The sequence below is a fragment of the Oncorhynchus mykiss genome, chromosome 12 (genome assembly GCF_013265735.2).
Source record: "Oncorhynchus mykiss isolate Arlee chromosome 12, USDA_OmykA_1.1, whole genome shotgun sequence".
NCBI classification, from domain to species: domain Eukaryota; kingdom Metazoa; phylum Chordata; class Actinopteri; order Salmoniformes; family Salmonidae; genus Oncorhynchus; species Oncorhynchus mykiss.
This window is the reverse complement of record NC_048576.1, coordinates 58,052,207-58,071,827: the sequence shown is the minus strand read 5'-3', so window position 1 is coordinate 58,071,827 and position 19,621 is coordinate 58,052,207. Positions and strand designations below refer to the sequence as shown.

Here is a 19,621-nt window from a genome sequence, read left to right as displayed (position 1 = left end):
CATGTCTGACATCAATGTGTGCGAAATTACAATGTTCATTAAATATACTATAATATACTATAATATACTATAATATTTTTTTAACATCACAACCAGCCATAAAATAACTACTGTGGTAGGTTTTGTGTGTTTTTACTCTTATGTAGGTGTCATAACCAGCCATAAAATAACTACTGTGGTAGGTTTTGTGTGTTTTTACTCTTATGTAGGTGTCATAACCAGCCATAAAATAACTACTGTGGTAGGTTTTGTGTGTTTTTACTCTTATGTAGGTGTCATAACCAGCCATAAAATAACTACTGTGGTAGGTTTTGTGTGTTTTTACTCTTATGTAGGTGTCATAACCAGCCATAAAATAACACAATATATGTCACAACAAGTCTAAATATGTGTCATGAGTGTTATGACCATATTATATTATATTATGTCAGCTGTTATGACATATGAAATGGTTATGACCACGTCATAACGTTTTGTGATGCTGGGTGTCAAGTGTTACCGCATAATCAAATATTACCGTCAGTCTTCCAGTTACTCCAACACACTTGTCCATTTCATTTCTAACATTTACATTCAAGCTCCACAAAAAGATACAACAGCAAGTAAAACAGCAGATTTCTCCCTTTCGGTCGAGTTTGGTCTCAAATTCCCTTAAATACACAAACAGCTTGCAGTGCACAAAAGAATAAGAATACAAAATTAGACTTAAATACTGTAGCAGCATTTTTTCTTTTTCTTGTTAAATTTGTCATCAGCCTCCATTTAACAGGTAAAGTTTTGGAGTCACCAACACTTGGGAGGGCGTGTGTGAGTGAGAGGGATGCTCTAGAATGGGGGTGGACATTCAGGTAGGTTTGAGATGGCGCTACAGGAGCAGGGGGTGGCATGGGGCATCAGGGGGTATCTGAGGCACCAGTGGAGAACAATAGCCCCAGGGCAGGACAGCAGGATGCTGCAGCCTTCCTTCCAGGCTGGAAATGTGTTAGACCAAAAGGGGTTCAACTCAGTGGGATAGCCTCCATAACAACTCTTCCTCATCCATCTCCCTCACTCAGTTAATTCACTGTCATCCCCTATCTTCTTCCACTCCTCAGTCAGTCTCTCATCCCCAGTGGTCAGTGGCCTTTCTCCATTCTCAAGCTTCGCCTCCCTGCCACAGAGCAACCACAAGTCCTCCTCATCTTCCCACACAGCCAAGACCAGAGCATGTTAGGGTAGTAAGGAGCAGGGCACATGGCTCAAGCTGATCCAAGAAGGTGCTGATCCAGGTCCTAACCGGGCCAAACTGAACTAGGCCAGGCCAGACTGAGCCAGGACTGGGACACTCAGTAAGGGGCTCTCTCTCCTGTCTCTCAGCTGGAGGCTGTGGCGATGGGCTTCTTGAGCTGCTGGCTGCAGATCTCTCTGTTCCTAGCCTCCAGCAGCAGGTCATAGCAGACGTTACACACTAAGACAGGGTCATACAGCTGCTGGTCTGGGATGGGCAGCTTCAGGTGGCAGCAGTCTTTACAGAACACATTGCCACAGTTCCTAGAGATGGGAAAAGAGCAAACAGAGTCAACAACTAGATTCACATTTGAGTCATTTGGCAGATGCTCTATTCCTGAGAGTGCATTCAACTAAGGTAGGAAAAACAACCAACTTTCTTCAAAACAGCTGATATCTGCAACTAGATTCACTAAAGATGTAAGGGAGGTATGCAAGGGATGTCGTACTGTCGTGCTGTAAGTCTTTTTTTAATCTCAAATCACGGTTGGTGTGGTATAAAATCTGCTGTGCGTTGAAGGTTTATGCTATGTTTATTATCCTACACTTGACATTTTGGCTTCTTGATTAGTGGGCAATGGTAAAGCTAAACAAACCTGCAGTGATGTCGTCGCTTGGCCATCCAGAACTCACAGTCGCAGTTGAAACAATGGGAGGCCATGTGATCGGGCACCCACCTGGTGACCTGCAGATACACGCATTTCTTTTAGAACAGTGTGTGACACATACAGTGCCTTCAGAAAGTATTCACACCCTTTGACGTTCTCCACATTTTGTTGTGTTACAGCCTGTATTTAAAATGGATTAACTTTTTATGGCTGCAGGGGCAGTATTGAGTAGCTTGGATGAAAAGGTGCCCATATCAAACAGCCTGCTCCTCAGTCATAGTTGCTAATATTTGCATATTATTATTAGTATTGGATAGAAAACACTCTGAAGTTTCTAAAACTGTTTGAATGATATCTGTGAGTATAACAGAACTCATATGGCAGGCAAAATCCTGAGTTGTCAGAAATCTGAGCTTGTATGTATTCACCAGTCCCCAATGAAATCCCCTTGAGATATGAATGATGTTGCACTGCCTAGGGGTTCCACTAGATGTCAACCATCAATAGAAATTATAATGAGGCTTCTATGTTGTTGTGGGAGTGAATGAAAGCAGAATATATCAGCTGTCCATCAAGCAGCCATTTTGTGATCGCACTTTTTCCTCATGGTAGTAGTCACTTGCGTTCCATTGCTCACGAAGAGGGTGTGAACGATGCTGAATGGGTGTAGACAAAGAGGAGCAAAGAAAAGGCCATTTTCTCAAAAGTGAGTTTACAAGTTTAACAACTTTCAAAGCAGATTACTTTCCCATTGTTCCTCAAAAAATGGAGTGTATGATTTACCATTTTGTAGTCTCCACTTTTATCAATGTAAAAAACACAATTTGACATTTTGCTACATAAGACCAAATCCAGGTTGTGAGTCACAAATGTCTTGAGTCAATACGTATTCAACCCCTTTGTTATGGCAAGCCTAAATAAGTTCAGGAGTAAATATGTGCTTAACAAGTCACATAATACAGTTGTATGGACTCTCTGTGCAATAATAGTGTTTAAACTGATGGATTTTTACAGGAATGTTTTTATTATGCTAATTGGATTTTCACAGGTGCACGGACATCAACATTACAGGGTTAACATGATTTTTGAACGACTATCTCATCTCTGTACCCCACACATACAATTATCTGTAAGGTCCCTCAGTCAAGCAATGAATTTTCAAATACAGTTTCAACCACAAAGACCAGACAGGTTTTCCAATGCCTTGCAAAGAAGGTCACCTATTGGTAGATGGCAAAAAATAAAAAAAAAGCAGATACTGAATATTCCTTTGAGCATAGTGAAGTTATTAATTACACTTTGGATGGAATATCAATACACCCAGTCACTACAAAGACACAAGGGTCCTTCCTAACTCAGTTACCGTAGAGGAAGGAAAGGGTTCAGGGATTTCACCAGTTACATAGTTTAATGGCTGTGATAGGAGAAAACTGAGGCTGGATCAACAACATTGTAGTTACTCCATAATACTAGCCTAATTAGTGGGTGAGAGATTGAAATGTTTAAAAAAAAAATGTATTGCCTTGTAGGTGATAGATAGCCTTCTTCGTGACACTTGGTACCTGGAGCGATTACAATGCCGCGGGAATTTGATTGTGAAATGTAGCCTACCTGATCACAAGGATACTTTGTCTATCATACCGTTTAACTCTACTTATTAACCACCAATATAGGTTATTTCACAGCAACTCTCCGTGACACATTGTGCTTCCGCACAAAACAATTACTTTTGTTAGCGCTTGTTAGAAATTCTGTTCCAGGTTCGGTCTTATTGTTTCTGATGTGCCTGAAGGTTTGGGCTGTGATGGTAAGAGCTGATCCTAAATCAGTTTGTAATGTGTGGAACCGAATGTGAAACGTCGGCTCAACAAATACAACATGGAATGTGGCACACCACAAAAACATATACATTTTGAAAAATGTAATTTCACTTGTTTAGAGACTAACATTTTGTATATTTTCTTTAGTTTTGCTATTTTTATTTAAGGTTAACAAATAGAAAGGGTGAAGTTCACTTTAGTTTTTGTGTTCTGGAACACAAAATTCACGAGTGTCCGAGTTACAGTTTTGACTTCTACTTGAAAATCTATGGCAAGTTTTGAAAGATCTGAAAATGGTTGTCTAGCAATGATCAACAACTAATTTGACAGAGCTTGAATTTTTTTTTAAAGAATAATGGGCAAATCTTGCACAATCCGGGTGTGGAAAGCGCTTAGACTCACAGTAGTAATTGCTGTCAAAGGTGCTTCTACAAAGTATTGACTCAGGCGTGTGAAAACTGATGTACTGTAAATGAGAAATTTCAGTATTTAATTTATAATAAATGAGCAAAAATGTCTAAAAATATGTTTTCACTTTGACATTATAAGGTATTGTGTGTAGATGGGTGAATTATTAGTATTTATTTTTATCCATTTTGAATTCAGGCTGTAATAAGAAAATGTCAAGGGATATGAACACTTTCTGAAGGCTCTGTACGTATCTGAAAGGTGGAAAGATGAGTGGGAGAGGAGAGGCTGTAGTATACAGGTGTAGTATAGGGTTATATATAAGAAGCAGTAGAGAGAGAGAGAAACCTGAAGCAGACTATGAGGGACGCTGACCTCTGTGTCCTTCTGCTCCACTCTGTCCCAGCTGCCCTCAGAGAAACAGTCCTCGCTGTGATCCGACAGACTTTCCTCCTCGTCACTGTCGTCTGACTCACGCAAACACGTCTGGGAACAGACAGGTCAATATGAGAGGGAGGGAGACAGGTTGAGAGCGAGAGACATATGTCATAATTTCACAGTACAGTAATAATACATTGGGAGTTTATCAACACTGGGTTACTGTTTAAAGTCTACATGTGAGAGTTACTCACAATGTCGTCCTCGTAGTCGACGTCAGGCTCAGAGGGCGGCATGCCGTACTGTCTCTCCAGCCTCATCTGCAGCTGGCGCACCTGTCTCCTCAGCACTTCCACTTCCTGTTTATATCCCGCCTCGATCTGCCTGAGACGCTGCTGCACCGCGTCCATGGGCACCGGCAGCCCGTCATCATCCAGGTAGGCCAGGGAGGGCGGGGAGAAGGGAGAGGCTGGTAAGAACTGGCCGGTTGAAGAGGTGGGTGGAGTGCTGGTGCTGGTTTGGCTGCAGATGGCAGCATAGCCTGAGCTGCTTCTGACTGCAGAGAGCCAGCCTGACTGGACTGGGCTGGAGCTGGCTGGGGCCGGGCCACGGACCCTTTCCTCCTTCTCCCTGCGGCAGCACTGCGAACCCCCGTTAGGCAACCCGTTGGACACGGCCATGCCCTGGGCACGGAGCAGCTTGCCAGCCAGGCGTCGACTCTGGTAGGCGGTGGGCTGGAGGGCCCGACAGAGACCTGAGGAGAGATTGGCTGGGAGGCCAGACTGGACCAGGCCCTGGACACTCTCCCAGTGGGAGCCCAGGAGAGACAGCTCCTCACTGACACTCAGTTGGCTCTGGGAGACCGGGTGTCGCACCGCCACTACCTGGCTGTTGTCAACAGGGGACACTGTAGATGCGGAGGCCATTGCTACTCTTGGTACTGCTACTACACATTCTCTCAGAGGCACCAGCTCTCTACCACTTACAACCTCTGTCCTCTTCCCTTCTCTCTCCGTTCCCTGGGCCTGGGTCTGGGCCTGGGGTAAGGCCCACTCTGGGGCCTGGGTCTGGCCCAGACTTTCTCTCCTGCTGTGGGGCAGTGTTGGTGGGGCCTCTGCTTTGTCTGTGAGGGTCTCTGTGGAGTCTTCCATGGCCATAGAGAATAGAGGAACTAGCTGCTCGAGGGCCGGCAGCTCTGCAGACACTGAGTGGCTGTTCTGGAGGCCATTGGTGATAGGCCCATTCAGAACAGCTGCCGGTAGTGGGCCCTTCCAGGCAGGTGGGGAAGGTAGGCATGCTTCTGCTGCCCGGGCAGGGTGGGTAGTGACCTCAGCAGTCCTGTAGCGGCTGTCAGCCACCTGTTGTGGCAAGGGAGGTGGAGGGCAATGGGGGCTGGTGGTCTGGGGGAGGGAATGGAGGAGAATGGGTGTGGGCAGGGGGAGAGGGGTGGGGTGGGGGAAGCCCTTCTCCAGAGTGACGGGGGGGAGGGGCAGGGAGGGCAGAGGTTGTGTCGTCAGACAAATCTCCTCTCTCAACTCCTCCTCCTCAAAGCCCTCTTCCCTTGGCTCCATCTCCAGGGGTGTGGTAGGAGGAGTCTGAGTGACAGGCTCCACCTCCGAGTCATTGTCGTCCAATCCCGTGTCAGGGCTGACGTCCTCGGGGCTATCGGGTTCCGCCCCTCCTCCTATAGCAGCCATAGGCTCCAAGCCATGGGCAGTACGGCCCTCCTGGCAGTGCTTGTTGAGGTTGGGGTCGCTAGAGGTGCGGGTGAGGGCCATCCCGTTCTCACAGGCCGACACCAGGTTGTCCATGGAGCGAGACTTAGGAAGCCTGCACAAAGGGGAACAAATACCAATCTCAAGTTGACGGAGCTTCCCTCATCTGTGAGCTTCCTTCTGTACCACTAGAGAGCAGGCTGGATCTGAGCAACAAGATGTAAGATAGTGAACCAAGCCCACCTTCAGTTTTCACCACAAGCCTGTTGCCTCCTTATTTAATAAGCCTTGAGAAGAGAGAGCTCAGAGCAATACAAGGAATACAAGTAGGTCGACGATGGCTTGAGATAAAATTAAGTAAATGGTCTTACGAAAACGCTAATGGGCTATATTGATGAATAGAGACGGAGATGGATGAATGGAGTGAGTGGGTAAGGGATAGCCCCACCTGTCGAGAGATTGTGAGGTGAGCTCATCTCCCTGTGCGCAGGGGCACAGGTAGAGCTCCATGGCGTCCTCGGCAGCGGTGCAGGGGGAGGAGGTGGGCAAGTAGACGGCCGTCCACAGCTGCAGGGCCCGGGTGTGGCACACCGGCTGCAGCACCTGGACACAGGGGACAGGGAGGAGAGGACCAGGGGGCAGAGGTCAATAAAAGACAAACACATAAATTAGGTTTTGTCTCAGTAAATCCATATAAATGGTGCCGATATTATTTTTTATGCATTAATCGTGAATATTTGGATGAGAGCATCTTTCCTTTCTTTTAAAGGTCAACAAAAGTATCAAAAACTCCACTCATTACCGACACACTATGATCCTGGGCGTCATCAGAAGTGTATTGGACGTGGGAAAGATTGGCACCTTTGCCTCAATGTGAAAATGGAGGAGAGGGGAGGAGATAATGTGGATAGTATAGAACAGAAGAAGAAGAGAGAAGAAAAACGTGACCGTAGAGGTAGGTTACCATCTCATGACAGGGAATATAAAGGAAGTTCTGGAAGTTCTTGTTGCCGGTGCGGAGCAGAGACCAGATGGAGCAGGTGCGTTTGTAGATGTTGCGGGCCTCTCTCTCCCGCCCGTTGTTACACAGGAACGTCCCGTAGAGGCACGAGTATGTGTGCTGAACCAGCTTGACCTGGGAGGAGAGGAACACAACACATTTAGCCGCTACACACATTCCTTACAATACATACAACAGTACACTCTTAACAAAGAGACCAAAGGTATATATAGTTTTACAATGCCTTTACAATGGCTTTTTCTTAGTCCTTGCACAGCACACAATACTGAGACACAATACTGAGACTTCCGGCACCGACAGAGATGGCCGCCTCACTTCGCTTCGCGTTCCTAGGAAACAGTATTTATATTTTTTACGTGTTATTTCTTACATTGGTACCCCAGGTAATCGTAGGTTTCATTACATACAGTCGGGAGGAACTACTGAATATAAGAGCAACGTCAACTCACCATCATTACTACCAGGAATATGACTTTCCCGAAGTGGATCCTGTGTTCTGCCTTCCACCCAGGACAATGGATCGGATCCCAGCCGGCAACCCAAAACAACGACGTCGTAAAAGAAGCAAGCGAAGCTGTCTTCTGGTCAGGCTCCGGAGACGGGCACATTGCGAACCGCTCCCTAGCATACTACTCGCCAATGTCCAGTCTCTTGACAACAAGGTAGATGAAATCTGAGCAAGGGTTGCATTCCAGAGAGACATCAGAGATTGTAACGTTCTTTGCATCACGGAAACATGGCTCACTCGAGAGACTCTATCGGAGTCGGTGCAGCCAGCTGGTTTCTTCACGCATCGCGCCGACAGAAACAACCATCTTTCTGGTAAGAAGAGGGGCGGGAGGGTATGCCTTATGATTAACGAGACGTGGTGTGATCATAACAACATACAGGAACTCAAGTCCTTCTTTTCACCTGACTTAGAATTCCTCATAATCAAATGTCGACCGCATTATCTACCAAGGGAATTCTCTTCGATTATAATCACAGCCGTATATATTCACCCCCAAGCAGACACATCGATGGCCCTGAACAAACTTTATTTGACTCTATGCAAACTGGAAACTACATATCCTGAGGCTACATACATTGTAGCTGGGGATTTTAACAAGGCTAATCTGAAAACAAGACTCCCTAAATTGCATCAGCATATTGATTGCGCAACTGGGCTGGTAAAACCCTGGATCATTGTTTTTCTAACTTCCGCGACGCATATAAGGCCCTCCCCCGCCCTCCTTTCGGAAAAGCTGACCACGACTCCATTGTTGCTCCCAGCCTACAGACAGCAACTAAAACAAGAAGCTCCCGCGCTCAGGTCTGTTCAACGCTGGTCCGACCAATCTGATTCCACGCTTCAAGACTGCTTCGTTCACGTGGATTGGGATATGTTCCGCATTGCGTCCAACAACATTGACGAATACGCTGATTCGGTGAGCGAGTTCATTAGAAAGTGCATTGACGATGTCGTACCCATAGCAACAATTAAAACATTCCCAAACCAGAAACCGTGGATTGATGGCAGCATTCACGTGAAACTGAAAGCACGAACCACTGCTTTTAACCAGGGCAGGGTGACCGGAAACATGACCGAATACAAACAGTGTAGCTATTCCCTCCGCAAGGCAATCAAACAAGCTAAGCGTCAGTATAGAGACAAAGTAGAGTCACAATTCAACGGCTCAGACACAAGAGTTATGTGGCAGGGTCTACAGTCAATCACGGATTACAAAAAGAAAACCAGCCCCGTCGCGGACCAGGATGTCTTGCTCCCAGACAGACTAAACTTTTTTGCCCGCTTTGAGGACAATACAGTGCCACTGACACGGCCCGCAACCAAAACCTGCGGACTCTCCTTCACTGCAGCCGGCTTGAGTAAAACATTTAAACGTGTTAACCCTCGCAAGGCTGCAGGCCCAGACGGCATCCCCAGCCGCGTCCTCAGAGCATGCGCAGACCAGCTGGCTGGTGTGTTTACGGACATATTCAATCAATCCTTATCCCAGTCTGCTGTTCCCACATGATTCAAGAGGGCCACCATTGTTCCTGTTCCCAAGAAAGCTAAGGTAACTGAGCTCATCATGAAGTGCTTTGAGAGACTAGTCAAGGACCATATCACCTCCACCCTACCTGACACCCTAGACCCACTCCAATTTGCTTACCGCCCAAATAGGTCCACAGACGACGCAATCGCAACCACACTGCACACTGCCCTAACCCATCTGGACAAGAGGAATACCTATGTGAGAATGCTGTTCATCGACTACAGCTCAGCATTTAACGCCATAGTACCCTCCAAACTAATCAAGCTAGAGACCCTGGGTCTCGACCCCGCCCTGTGCAACTGGGACTTCCTGACGGGCCGCCCCCAGGTGGTGAGGGTAGGTAACAACATCTCCACCCCGCTGATCCTCAACACTGGGGCCCCACAAGGGTGCGTTTTGAGCCCTCTCCTGTACTCCCTGTTCACCCACGACTGTGTGGCCATGCACGCCTCCAACTCCATCAGGTTTGCGGACGACACTACAGTGGTAGGCTTGATTACCAACGATGACGAGACGGCCTACAGAGCGGAGGTGAGGGCCCTCGGAGTGTGGTGTCAGGAAAATAACCTCACACTCAACATCAACAAAACAAAGGATATGATTGTGGACTTCAGGAAACAGCAGAGGGAGCACCACCCTATCCACATCGACGGGACAGTAGTGGAGAGGGTAGTAAGTTTTAAGTTCCTCGGCGTACACATCACGGACAAACCGAATTGGTCCACCCACACAGACAGCGTTGTGAAGAAGACACAGCAGCGCCTCTTCAACCTCAGGAGGCTGAAGAAATTCGGCTTGTCACCAAAAGCACTCAAAAACTTCTACAGATGCACGGTCGAGAGCATCCTGTCGGGCTGTATCACCGCCTGGTACGGCAACTGCTCCGCCCACAACCGTAAGGCTCTCCAGAGGGTAGTGAGGTCCGCACCGGGGCAAACTACCTGCCCTCCAGGACACCTACTCTACCCGATGTCACAGGAAGGCCATAAAGATCATCAAGGACAACAACCACCTGAGTCACTGCCTGTTCACCCCGCTATCATCCAGAAGGCGAGGTCAGCACAGGTGCATCAAAGCAGGGACCGAGAGATTTGATTTGATTTGTATGTACACTTTAAGACACAATACACATAATACTTTGTTCCAAGGTTACTGTCTGATACCTCTTATGTACAAACATCAAATAAGTCGTCAAGACATGTCCTATGCCAACAGAAGAGTAGTAAAATTGCCAGGTAGAAAGAGAGAGAAGGTGAAGGCAAAGAGAAAGAGAAAGGAGAGAAAAAGAGAGAGAAGAGAATGAATGGGTAAAGGAAAGTGAGAGAATTCAATCGAAAAGGAGAGGTGGTAAGTGTAGCCTACTGTACATACCAAGAATGCCTCGTTGAACTCGAAGAAGCAGGGGAACTGTTTGAGCAGCTGGTGAACACAGTCTAGCCACTGTAGGAAGACAGGACACTGCTCATTCACATCCTCAGCACTCTCCTGGTGACCGCAGCGATCGCCAAACTTATGACCGTAGTCCAACCACTCTGTCTCCACCAGTACCTGGAAACCCTGTGGATGGGTGGGTGGGTGGTGGGGGGTTCAGTTGTGTTTCTCACACCATGGCATAAAAAAGGTGTGTGTGTGTTTTTGGTCAATTCAATAGGGTGTGCGAAACAATTGGTAATACCATGAACTTTCACTATCAAAATGTAACAAAACCTGATATTTGCTGCATCAGTGTTAGTCTTAGTGACCACAGTATCCTAAGGGCCAGGGGTCAGAACGTGTCAGAGTGTGAGTGTGTATGTGTGTCTACCTCTAGTGTCCTATAGAAGGGGTCCAGCAAGATCTTGGCAAGAGCCACAATCTGTGGGGTGCGGTCCCACCCGTCTGAACAATGCACCAGGACAGGACGTCCCTCCCTTTCCACAGCAGAGCACACTAGAGTGGCAGCCTTCAGCATGACGGATAGGTGCTGCAGCCAACGGGTGCTCTCCAGAGCAGAAAGCCAGCTGGGAATACACAAGCCAAGGTGGGACCAATCAGAACAGGTATAGAGGTTTTAGAATGCATTCTGAGGGAGGTAAATAAATAACGATGGGTAGAGTAAGCCTGAGGACACCAGGGAGGGGGGTGTGGCAGCGGGAAGTGAAGCCCCTGACCTAGATCTGTAATGGGCTCTGTCATTTTAAAAGGGGTCACTACAGCACCTCTTTTAGAATACCAGGAAATCTACCACTAGAAAAGCCCTCGTGTGCATCATGTGATGTCACTGATTCCAGTTTGGGAGTTGGGGCATGCACTCTCTACATGCAAGGAGACAGTCACACACAAAAGACCTGGGACAAATATTATTTGAAATCTTTTAAGTACTTCGAGCATTTTCTTTAGCCTAACCTAGAATGCCAGGTGGGCGTGTTTGCCCTTTTTTGGACTCTTCTATTGCGTCCATTGTGACAGACAAGCTCAATAAAGCACAGTTCAAGTATTTTAAATAATTTCAAATTGTATTTTAAGCCAGGTTTGAAATATATATTTTTCTCACACACACACACACACACTTCAGGCCAGACAGCTATCCTGCCCAGCGGGAACGGGGCTGGATTGCGGCTGGCTGCATTCCCCTTCTCCCCTCCTCCCTTACCTTACTGAGGCCAGGAGAAGGGGATAGAGGGATGAAAAGAGAAAGAGAAGGATGGAGGGAGGGAGGGAGGGAGAGAAAGGTCAGATGGATCCACTTACTTCCCAGGGTCAGGGATCTGGCTACAGACTGTTCGGAGGGACTGGAAGCTGTTCCTAATGGAGTGGATGTTGGCCATGCCCATGAACATCACCTCACAGTTAGGGTAGTACTCTGAAAACAAAAACGTAATCACTCAGACTACAGTTAGGGTAATACTAGGAAACACACAGGAACACACACACAATAACTTCAGTCACATGGGGTATTAGTACCCTGCAGACACACAAAGACAAAAATATCATCAGTCAGAATAAAACACCAAGTACAATCTTTACTGCTTAGGGAGAGTGAGCTGTAAAGATGATTGATCCATGTCATGTTACGCCTCTGCCTTTTGTTTTAAGATGGTCATACTATGGATCATTTAGCTATCTGATTTGGAATTTTAGGACCCCTTAAGGTATAAAAAATAAATACAAAAAAAATATTTGATAAAATATTGAACTTGGCCTTTACTACTGTAGCCCAGTGAAATACATTGAATAACACATTAATAAATGGCAAAAAATACAGTCCCCCCCCCAAAATCATAAGGTTTTGAAGTGTTTGTCCTATATCTAAGAAAGCTCAGGAAATATATATTTTTCTCACACATATTTAACCTCTTTTTTTGGGCATTCATTTTTTTTATTTTTACCAGTACCGGTTACCTTCAGACGAGTCCCCTGACACTTTTGGGGGGTTGTAGAGCAACACGGAGACCACCATCATGTTCGTGAGAGTCTCCCTTTTCCATAGAATGGTCATAATAGTAGATCAAACTGTTCGGACGCTACAGACGTTTTTGTGAGAAGATGGATTTTCAGGATGTCTCATGGTCTGACAAACGCCGTTCTAGTTCTGCCACCTTTCACTGCAGATGCGGAAGTGCGACATCGGCAGATTCAAAAATTCAATATTTCTAGCTGAAAGTGACGGATTTTGATGGAGATTTTGTATTATGTTACTTAGATTGGGGGGACTCTAGGTGGTTATAATACACTATTTTTGTCAAATATGACTGGAGTTTAGCCAATATACAGTACCGGAAAGTATTCAGACCCCTTGACCTTTTCCTCTTTGTTACATTACAGCATTATTCTAAAATGGATTAAAGAAAAAAAAAATCCTCATCAATCTACACACAATACCCCATAATGACAAAGCCAAAACAGTTTTTTTTTTTAAAAATGGTTGCAAATGTATTAAATATTTTTTAAATGAAATACCTTATTTACATAAGTATTCAGACCCTACATAAGTATTGAAACAAAAGCAACCTTTGAAATTGAACTCAGGTGCATCCTGTTTCGATTGATCATGTTTGAGATGTTTCTACAACTTCATTGGAGTCCACCTGTGGTAAATTCAATTAATTTGGACATGATTTGGAAAGGCACAACACACCTGTCTATATGAGGTCCCACAGTTGACAGTGCATTTCAGAGCAAAAACCAGGAATTGTCCGTAGAGCTCCGAAACAGTATTGTGTCGAGGCACAGATCTGGGGAAGGGTACCAAAACATTTCTGCAGCATTGAAGGTCCCCAAGAACACAGTGGCCTCCATTCTTAAATGGAAGAAGTTTGGAAGCACCAAGACCCTTCCTGGAGCTGGCCGCCCGGCCAAACTGAGCAATCGAGGGAGAAAGGCCTTGTTCTTTGCTCACTCTGACTCGAGACTTCCTCTGTGGAGATGGGAGAACCTTCCAGAAGGGCAACCATCTCTGCAGCACTCCACCAAACACACCTTTATGGTAGAGTGGCCGGGCGGAAGCCACTCATCAGTAAAAGGCACATGACAGCCCGCTTGGAGCTTGCCAAAAGGCACCTAAAAACTCTCAGAACATGAGAAACAAGATTATATGGTCTGATGAAACCAAGATTGAACTCTTTGGCCTGAATGCCAAGCGCAACGTCTGGAAGAAACCTGGCGCCGTCCCTACGGTGAAGCATGTTGGTGGCAGCATCATGCTGTGGGGATGTTTTTCAGTGGCAGGGACTGGGAGACTAGTCAGGATCGAGGGAAAGACGAACGGAGCAAAGTACAGTTGACAGTGCATTTCAGAGCAAAAAACAGGAATTGTCCGTCGAGCTCCGAAACAGGATTGTGTCGAGGCACAGATCTGGGGAAGGGTACCAAAACATTTCTACAGCATTGAAGGTCCATCGATCACCACATTCTTTTGGAGAGATTGGAAACCCAAATTGGTCTACACGGACAAGTTCTGGCCTGGTTTAGATCTTATCTGTCGGAAAGATATCAGTTTGTCTCTGTGAATGGTTTGTCCTCTGACAAATCAACTGTAAATTTCGGTGTTCCTCAAGGTTCCGTTTTAGGACCACTATTTTTTTCACTATATACAGTGCCTTGCGAAAGTATTCGGCCCCCTTGAACTTTGGGACCTTTTGCCACATTTCAGGCTTCAAACATAAAGATATAAAACTGTATTTTTTTGTGAAGAATCAACAACAAGTGGGACACAATCATGAAGTGGAACGACATTTATTGGATATTTCAAACTTTTTTAACAAATCAAAAACTGAAAAATTGGGCGTGCAAAATTATTCAGCCCCTTTACTTTCAGTGCAGCAAACTCTCTCCAGAAGTTCAGTGAGGATCTCTGAATGATCCAATGTTGACCTAAATGACTAAGATGATAAATACAATCCACCTGTGTGTAATCAAGTCTCCGTATAAATGCACCTGCACTGTGATAGTCTCAGAGGTCCGTTAAAAGCGCAGAGAGCATCATGAAGAACAAGGAACACACCAGGCAGGTCCGAGATACTGTTGTGAAGAAGTTTAAAGCCGGATTTGGATACAAAAATATTTCCCAAGCTTTAAACATCCCAAGGAGCACTGTGCAAGCGATAATATTGAAATGGAAGGAGTATCAGACCACTGCAAATCTACCAAGACCTGGCCATCCCTCTAAACTTTCAGCTCATACAAGGAGAAGACTGATCAGAGATGCAGCCAAGAGGCCCATGATCACTCTGGATGAACTGCAGAGATCTACAGCTGAGGTGGGAGACTCTGTCCATAGGACAACAATCAGTCGTATATTGCACAAATCTGGCCTTTATGGAAGAGTGGCAAGAAGAAAGCCATTTCTTAAAGATATCCATAAAAAGTGTTGTTTAAAGTTTGCCACAAGCCACCTGGGAGACACACCAAACATGTGGAAGAAGGTGCTCTGGTCAGATGAAACCAAAATTGAACTTTTTGGCAACAATGCAAAACGTTATGTTTGGCGTAAAAGCAACACAGCTCATCACACTGAACACACCATCCCCACTGTCAAACATGGTGGTGGCAGCATCATGGTTTGGGCCTGCTTTTCTTCAGCAGGGACAGGGAAGATGGTTAAAATTGATGGGAAGATGGATGGAGCCAAATACAGGACCATTCTGGAAGAAAACCTGATGGAGTCTGCAAAAGACCTGAGACTGGGACGGAGATTTGTCTTCCAACAAGACAATGATCCAAAACATAAAGCAAAATCTACAATGGAATGGTTCAAAAATAAACATAACCAGGTGTTAGAATGGCCAAGTCAAAGTCCAGATCTGAATCCAATCGAGAATCTGTGGAAAGAACTGAAAACTGCTGTTCACAAATGCTCTCCATCCAACCTCACTGAGCTCGAGCTGTTTTGCAAGGAGGAATGGGAAAAAATGTCAGTCTCTCGATGTGCAAAACTGATAGAGACATACCCCAAGCGACTTACAGCTGTAATCGCAGCAAAAGGTGGCGCTACAAAGTATTAACTTAAAGGGGCTGAATAATTTTGCACGCCCAATTTTTCAGTTTTTGATTTGTTAAAAAAGTTTGATATATCCAATAATGTCGTTCCACTTCATGATTGTGTCCCACTTGTTGTTGATTCTTCACAAAAAAATACAGTTTTATATCTTTATGTTTGAAGCCTGCAATGTGGTAAAAGGTCGCAAAGTTCAAGGGGGCCGAATACTTTCGCAAGGCACTGTATATATATAAAAATCGGCCGATTAATCGGTATCTGCTTTTTTTGGTCCTCCAATAATCGGTATCGGTATCGGCTCGGTTGAGCTCTAGTTGTAACCTTACAGAATGTGTAAAAAGTCAAGGGGTCTGAATACTTTCAGAAGGCACTGTAAGTACTTAAGTCTCAAAGTTTGGCTACATTTTCTGGCGCCTCATTCATGTCAGTATCTTTGTGGACATAAGAGGCTGTAGCCAATATGCATAGTCTATCACCTATACTTTGACATGTAGGCTAATTATTTATGTACATTTAATTTAACTTATTTTTTGGTTTTCCAATTAATTTAATTGGCTATTTAGGTTAATGGTCTTAGTGCCCTAGCAGAATCATTTAATTTGTGCCCTTAAAATCATTACATTTCAGGCCTGGTGTACTGACCTTCACACTCGCAGCCACCTCCCTTGGCGCGGTTGGCCACTGCAGCGGTATAGGAGCGGGCGTCGAGAATGAGAAGCTTCTGTGGCGCAGCGTTGGCATCAGGGCCTGAACATCCTGTCAGAGAGGAGTCTGAGGCAGAGAGAAAGAGAGGATTTATATTTCAGTTTTAGTGGTGTGGGGGAAAGGTAGAGGCAGAATGAGGGATGGAGAGAAACATATAGATGGAATGGCCCAGATAGGGGACAGGTAGAGAGAATGAGAGATGTGAGGTGGAGGGAGGTAAAGAGAATGACAGATGGAGAGTTCGGAGGGTGGTGTGTTTAGGGGACAGGCAGATAATGAGAGATGGAGCATAGGAGAGAGGGAACGAGAGATGTTGACAGGGAAAAGGTAGAGATTAAGAGATGGAGGGAGAGTGAAAGGGAAGAGGTGGACAGGTAGAGAGCATGAAAGATTTTGGGATGGAATAGGGTGAGAGAGCATGAGAGACTGAGCGACAGGGGATGAACTGGGGATAAACAGAGAGAGGAGTGTTAGGAACAGGGCCATGATGAACAATCGTGCTGGCTCAGCTCTCAGCTCGTCCCCTTGAGACGATCAATATCTCCTCCTGATGATGACCACTGCGGCATCGCTCAGTAACAGCTACCACGACTCACTCCTATAGTGGGCAATTGAGGACACACTGATCTGGGACCAGGCTATCCCTCTCCCACTCAACTGAATCAATGTCCTGGCATTCAGGAAGTCAATTCTATTACTCCATGTTACCCCCCTCAACACAGAAAAGTGATGGGAATAGATTCGGGGTGCATTTAGCCTTTAGTTCCCTCTCTGAAAAGGGCTTTCACTGGATCCAACTTCTGTCCCGCTGTCCATTTTTTGTGAAGAGAAGCCAATATTTTGTGTTGAGTTAGAACAATGGTGTTGTATAGAAACTCAACAAGCTCAAAGCTGTCTAACTAGAAGAGTCGAGACAGAAACTTGGAGAGTAGTAGACTGTGTGCAGCCCACCGTTGTTCTCTCATCTGCATTCATGTCACAGTCATTTACACACAAAGTGAATGGAAGAGAGAGGGAACAGTCACTCCCAAAATGGGCCCCACATTCTTGGCCTCCAACATGAAAACAAGGTAACAAACAAGAGAGCCACAGCGATTTTGCCCATACACATCCGTTCTTGACTGGCGACAATTTATCCTTTGTCCAGCCACAATGTATGTGGGCGAGGTGTGTGTGTGTGTGTGTGTGTGTGTGTGTGTGTGTGAACCAGACATAATTGCACGCCAATGTGAATGTATTAATTGAGAATGGCATATTCCCAGGCACTTATGTCTTCATAGCTAGTTCTCATCAATCTAATTGGGGTTGTTTTTGGGACAGTGCAAACTGAATGAGCTGAAATGGCTACAGTTATCCATAAACAAGTTATCATTCCTACTGGTTTCAAAAGACTGGAAAGAACTGCTAAAGCAAGCGCTGTGAGATTCTTTCATATGAGAATGTGTTCTCTCTCTCTCAGGCAACTTATCAGGTATCGTAAAGGTCAAATAATAAAGCTCTGTCAGCCGTACCAAAGTCGCCGTCGGAGCTGTCTGGGCCCTCCCCTCGGGGCCGGCTGCAGGCTGCGGCCCCACAGGTGACCCTGGCCCCTGGGTCCATCAAACAGGCCTTAGCGATGGAGGTGACCAAGTATTCATCCTCTGTGTTTCTCCAGCCCCACCAGCTGATCTCTGGCTGGCTGCAACGGGCGATCACTGCCCCATTCCTCTGGTGCCTGGTGGGACGTCACAGGAGAGAGAGTGGGGACCAACCATAAGTAGACATACAATAAAAAACCAGAGCAGGTCAACAGTCAAATTATCATTGTTTGGAATGTGTTGCTACTTAGGTGTGGAATGGTGAGGATATTTAAAATGTGTCAGTGTGTGTGTGTGTGTTTTCTTCAGTTTTTTCTTCCTCCTTCCTGCCTTCCCCCCTTTTGACATCCAGGTGGCAACACGTATCTCTGCGTGCCTGGCTGACATCTCAGCTTGGATGTTGGCCCCTCACCTCAAACTCTACAAGACGGACAAGATGGAACAGCCCTTCCTCCCAAGGAAGGACTTCCCGCTCCAAAAGCTTTCTATCACGGTTGACAACTCTACGGTTTCCCAACCCTATGTGCAAAGAACCTGGGCATAATCCTGGACAACACCCTGTCGTTCTTTGAGTTCTACAATCATGCTCTACAACATCACACCGGAAATGGTATAGGTCCAGGCAATTGACCTCTCCCGTCTGGACTACTGCAAGCTTACCCGCTTCAGCCATCAAAGCCCTGCAACTCCCCCACAACACCGCAGCCCGCCTGGTTCTCAACCATCTCAAGTTCTCCCATGTCACCCTGCACTTTCGCACTCTCCTGTAGCTCACAATCGAAGCTCACATCCATTTCAAGACCCTGCTGCTTGCCTACGTAGCAGCAAGGGAAACTGCCCCTCCATACCTTTAGTCTATGTTGAAACCCTACACCCCAACCTGAGCACTCCGTTCTGCCACCTCTCATCTCTTGGCCCTCCCACCACTATGGGGGGCTGGCTCCCGCTCATCCCAGTCTAAGCTCATCTCTTGGCCCTCCCACCACTATGAGGGGCTGGCTCCCGCTCATCCCAGTCTAAGCTCATCTCTTGGCCCTCCCGACACTATGAGGGACTGGCTCCCGCTCATCCCAGTCTAAGCTCATCTCTTGGCCCTCCCGCCACTATGAGGGGCTGGCTCCCGCTCATCCCAGTCTAAGCTCATCTCTTGTCCCTCCCACGACTATGAGGGACTGGCTCCCGCTCATCCCAGTCTAAGCTCATCTCTTGTCCCTCCCACCACTATGAGGGGCTGGCTCCCGCTCATCCCAGTCTAAGCTCATCTCTTGGCCCTCCCGCCACTATGAGGGGCTGGCTCCCGCTCATCCCAGTCTAAGCTCATCTCTGTCCTGGCACCCAAATAGTGGAACAAGCTTCCCCCTAACATCAGGACAGCTGAGTGCCTACCATTCTTACAAAGAAGCCTGAAAAACGCTTTACAAAGTAGCCCTCCCCAGAAAACAAATACAAAATAAACACTTTTATTTATTTAACCAAGCAAGTCAGTTAATAACAAATTCTTATTTACAATGATGGCCTACACCGGCCAAACACAGAAGACGTTGGGCCAATTATGCACTTCCCTATGGGACTCCTAATCACGGCCGATTGTGATACAGCCTGGATTCAG

The 19,621-nt window shown here is 46.2% G+C and overlaps 1 protein-coding gene across 6 annotated transcripts in view; it reads right to left on the bottom strand.

Moving 5' to 3' along the window:
• Nucleotides 1-256: 256 nt before the first annotated feature.
• The window catches only part of LOC110537841 (myotubularin-related protein 4), a 178,231-nt gene continuing 158,866 nt past the window's right edge, over nt 257-19,621 (bottom strand). For all 6 annotated transcript variants that reach the window (XM_036937873.1, XM_036937872.1, XM_036937874.1 and 3 more), the window contains 11 exons: nt 17,947-18,149; nt 16,373-16,501; nt 11,986-12,097; nt 11,060-11,255; nt 10,627-10,812; nt 7,160-7,330; nt 6,644-6,798; nt 4,735-6,310; nt 4,478-4,588; nt 1,863-1,951; nt 257-1,530 (listed from right to left, as the gene is read on the bottom strand). In XM_036937873.1, the coding sequence (XP_036793768.1) occupies nt 1,353-1,530; nt 1,863-1,951; nt 4,478-4,588; nt 4,735-6,310; nt 6,644-6,798; nt 7,160-7,330; nt 10,627-10,812; nt 11,060-11,255; nt 11,986-12,097; nt 16,373-16,501; nt 17,947-18,149 (3,106 nt within the window). In that variant the 3' untranslated portion in view covers nt 257-1,352. The remainder of the gene's footprint in view (nt 1,531-1,862; nt 1,952-4,477; nt 4,589-4,734; nt 6,311-6,643; nt 6,799-7,159; nt 7,331-10,626; nt 10,813-11,059; nt 11,256-11,985; nt 12,098-16,372; nt 16,502-17,946; nt 18,150-19,621) is intronic.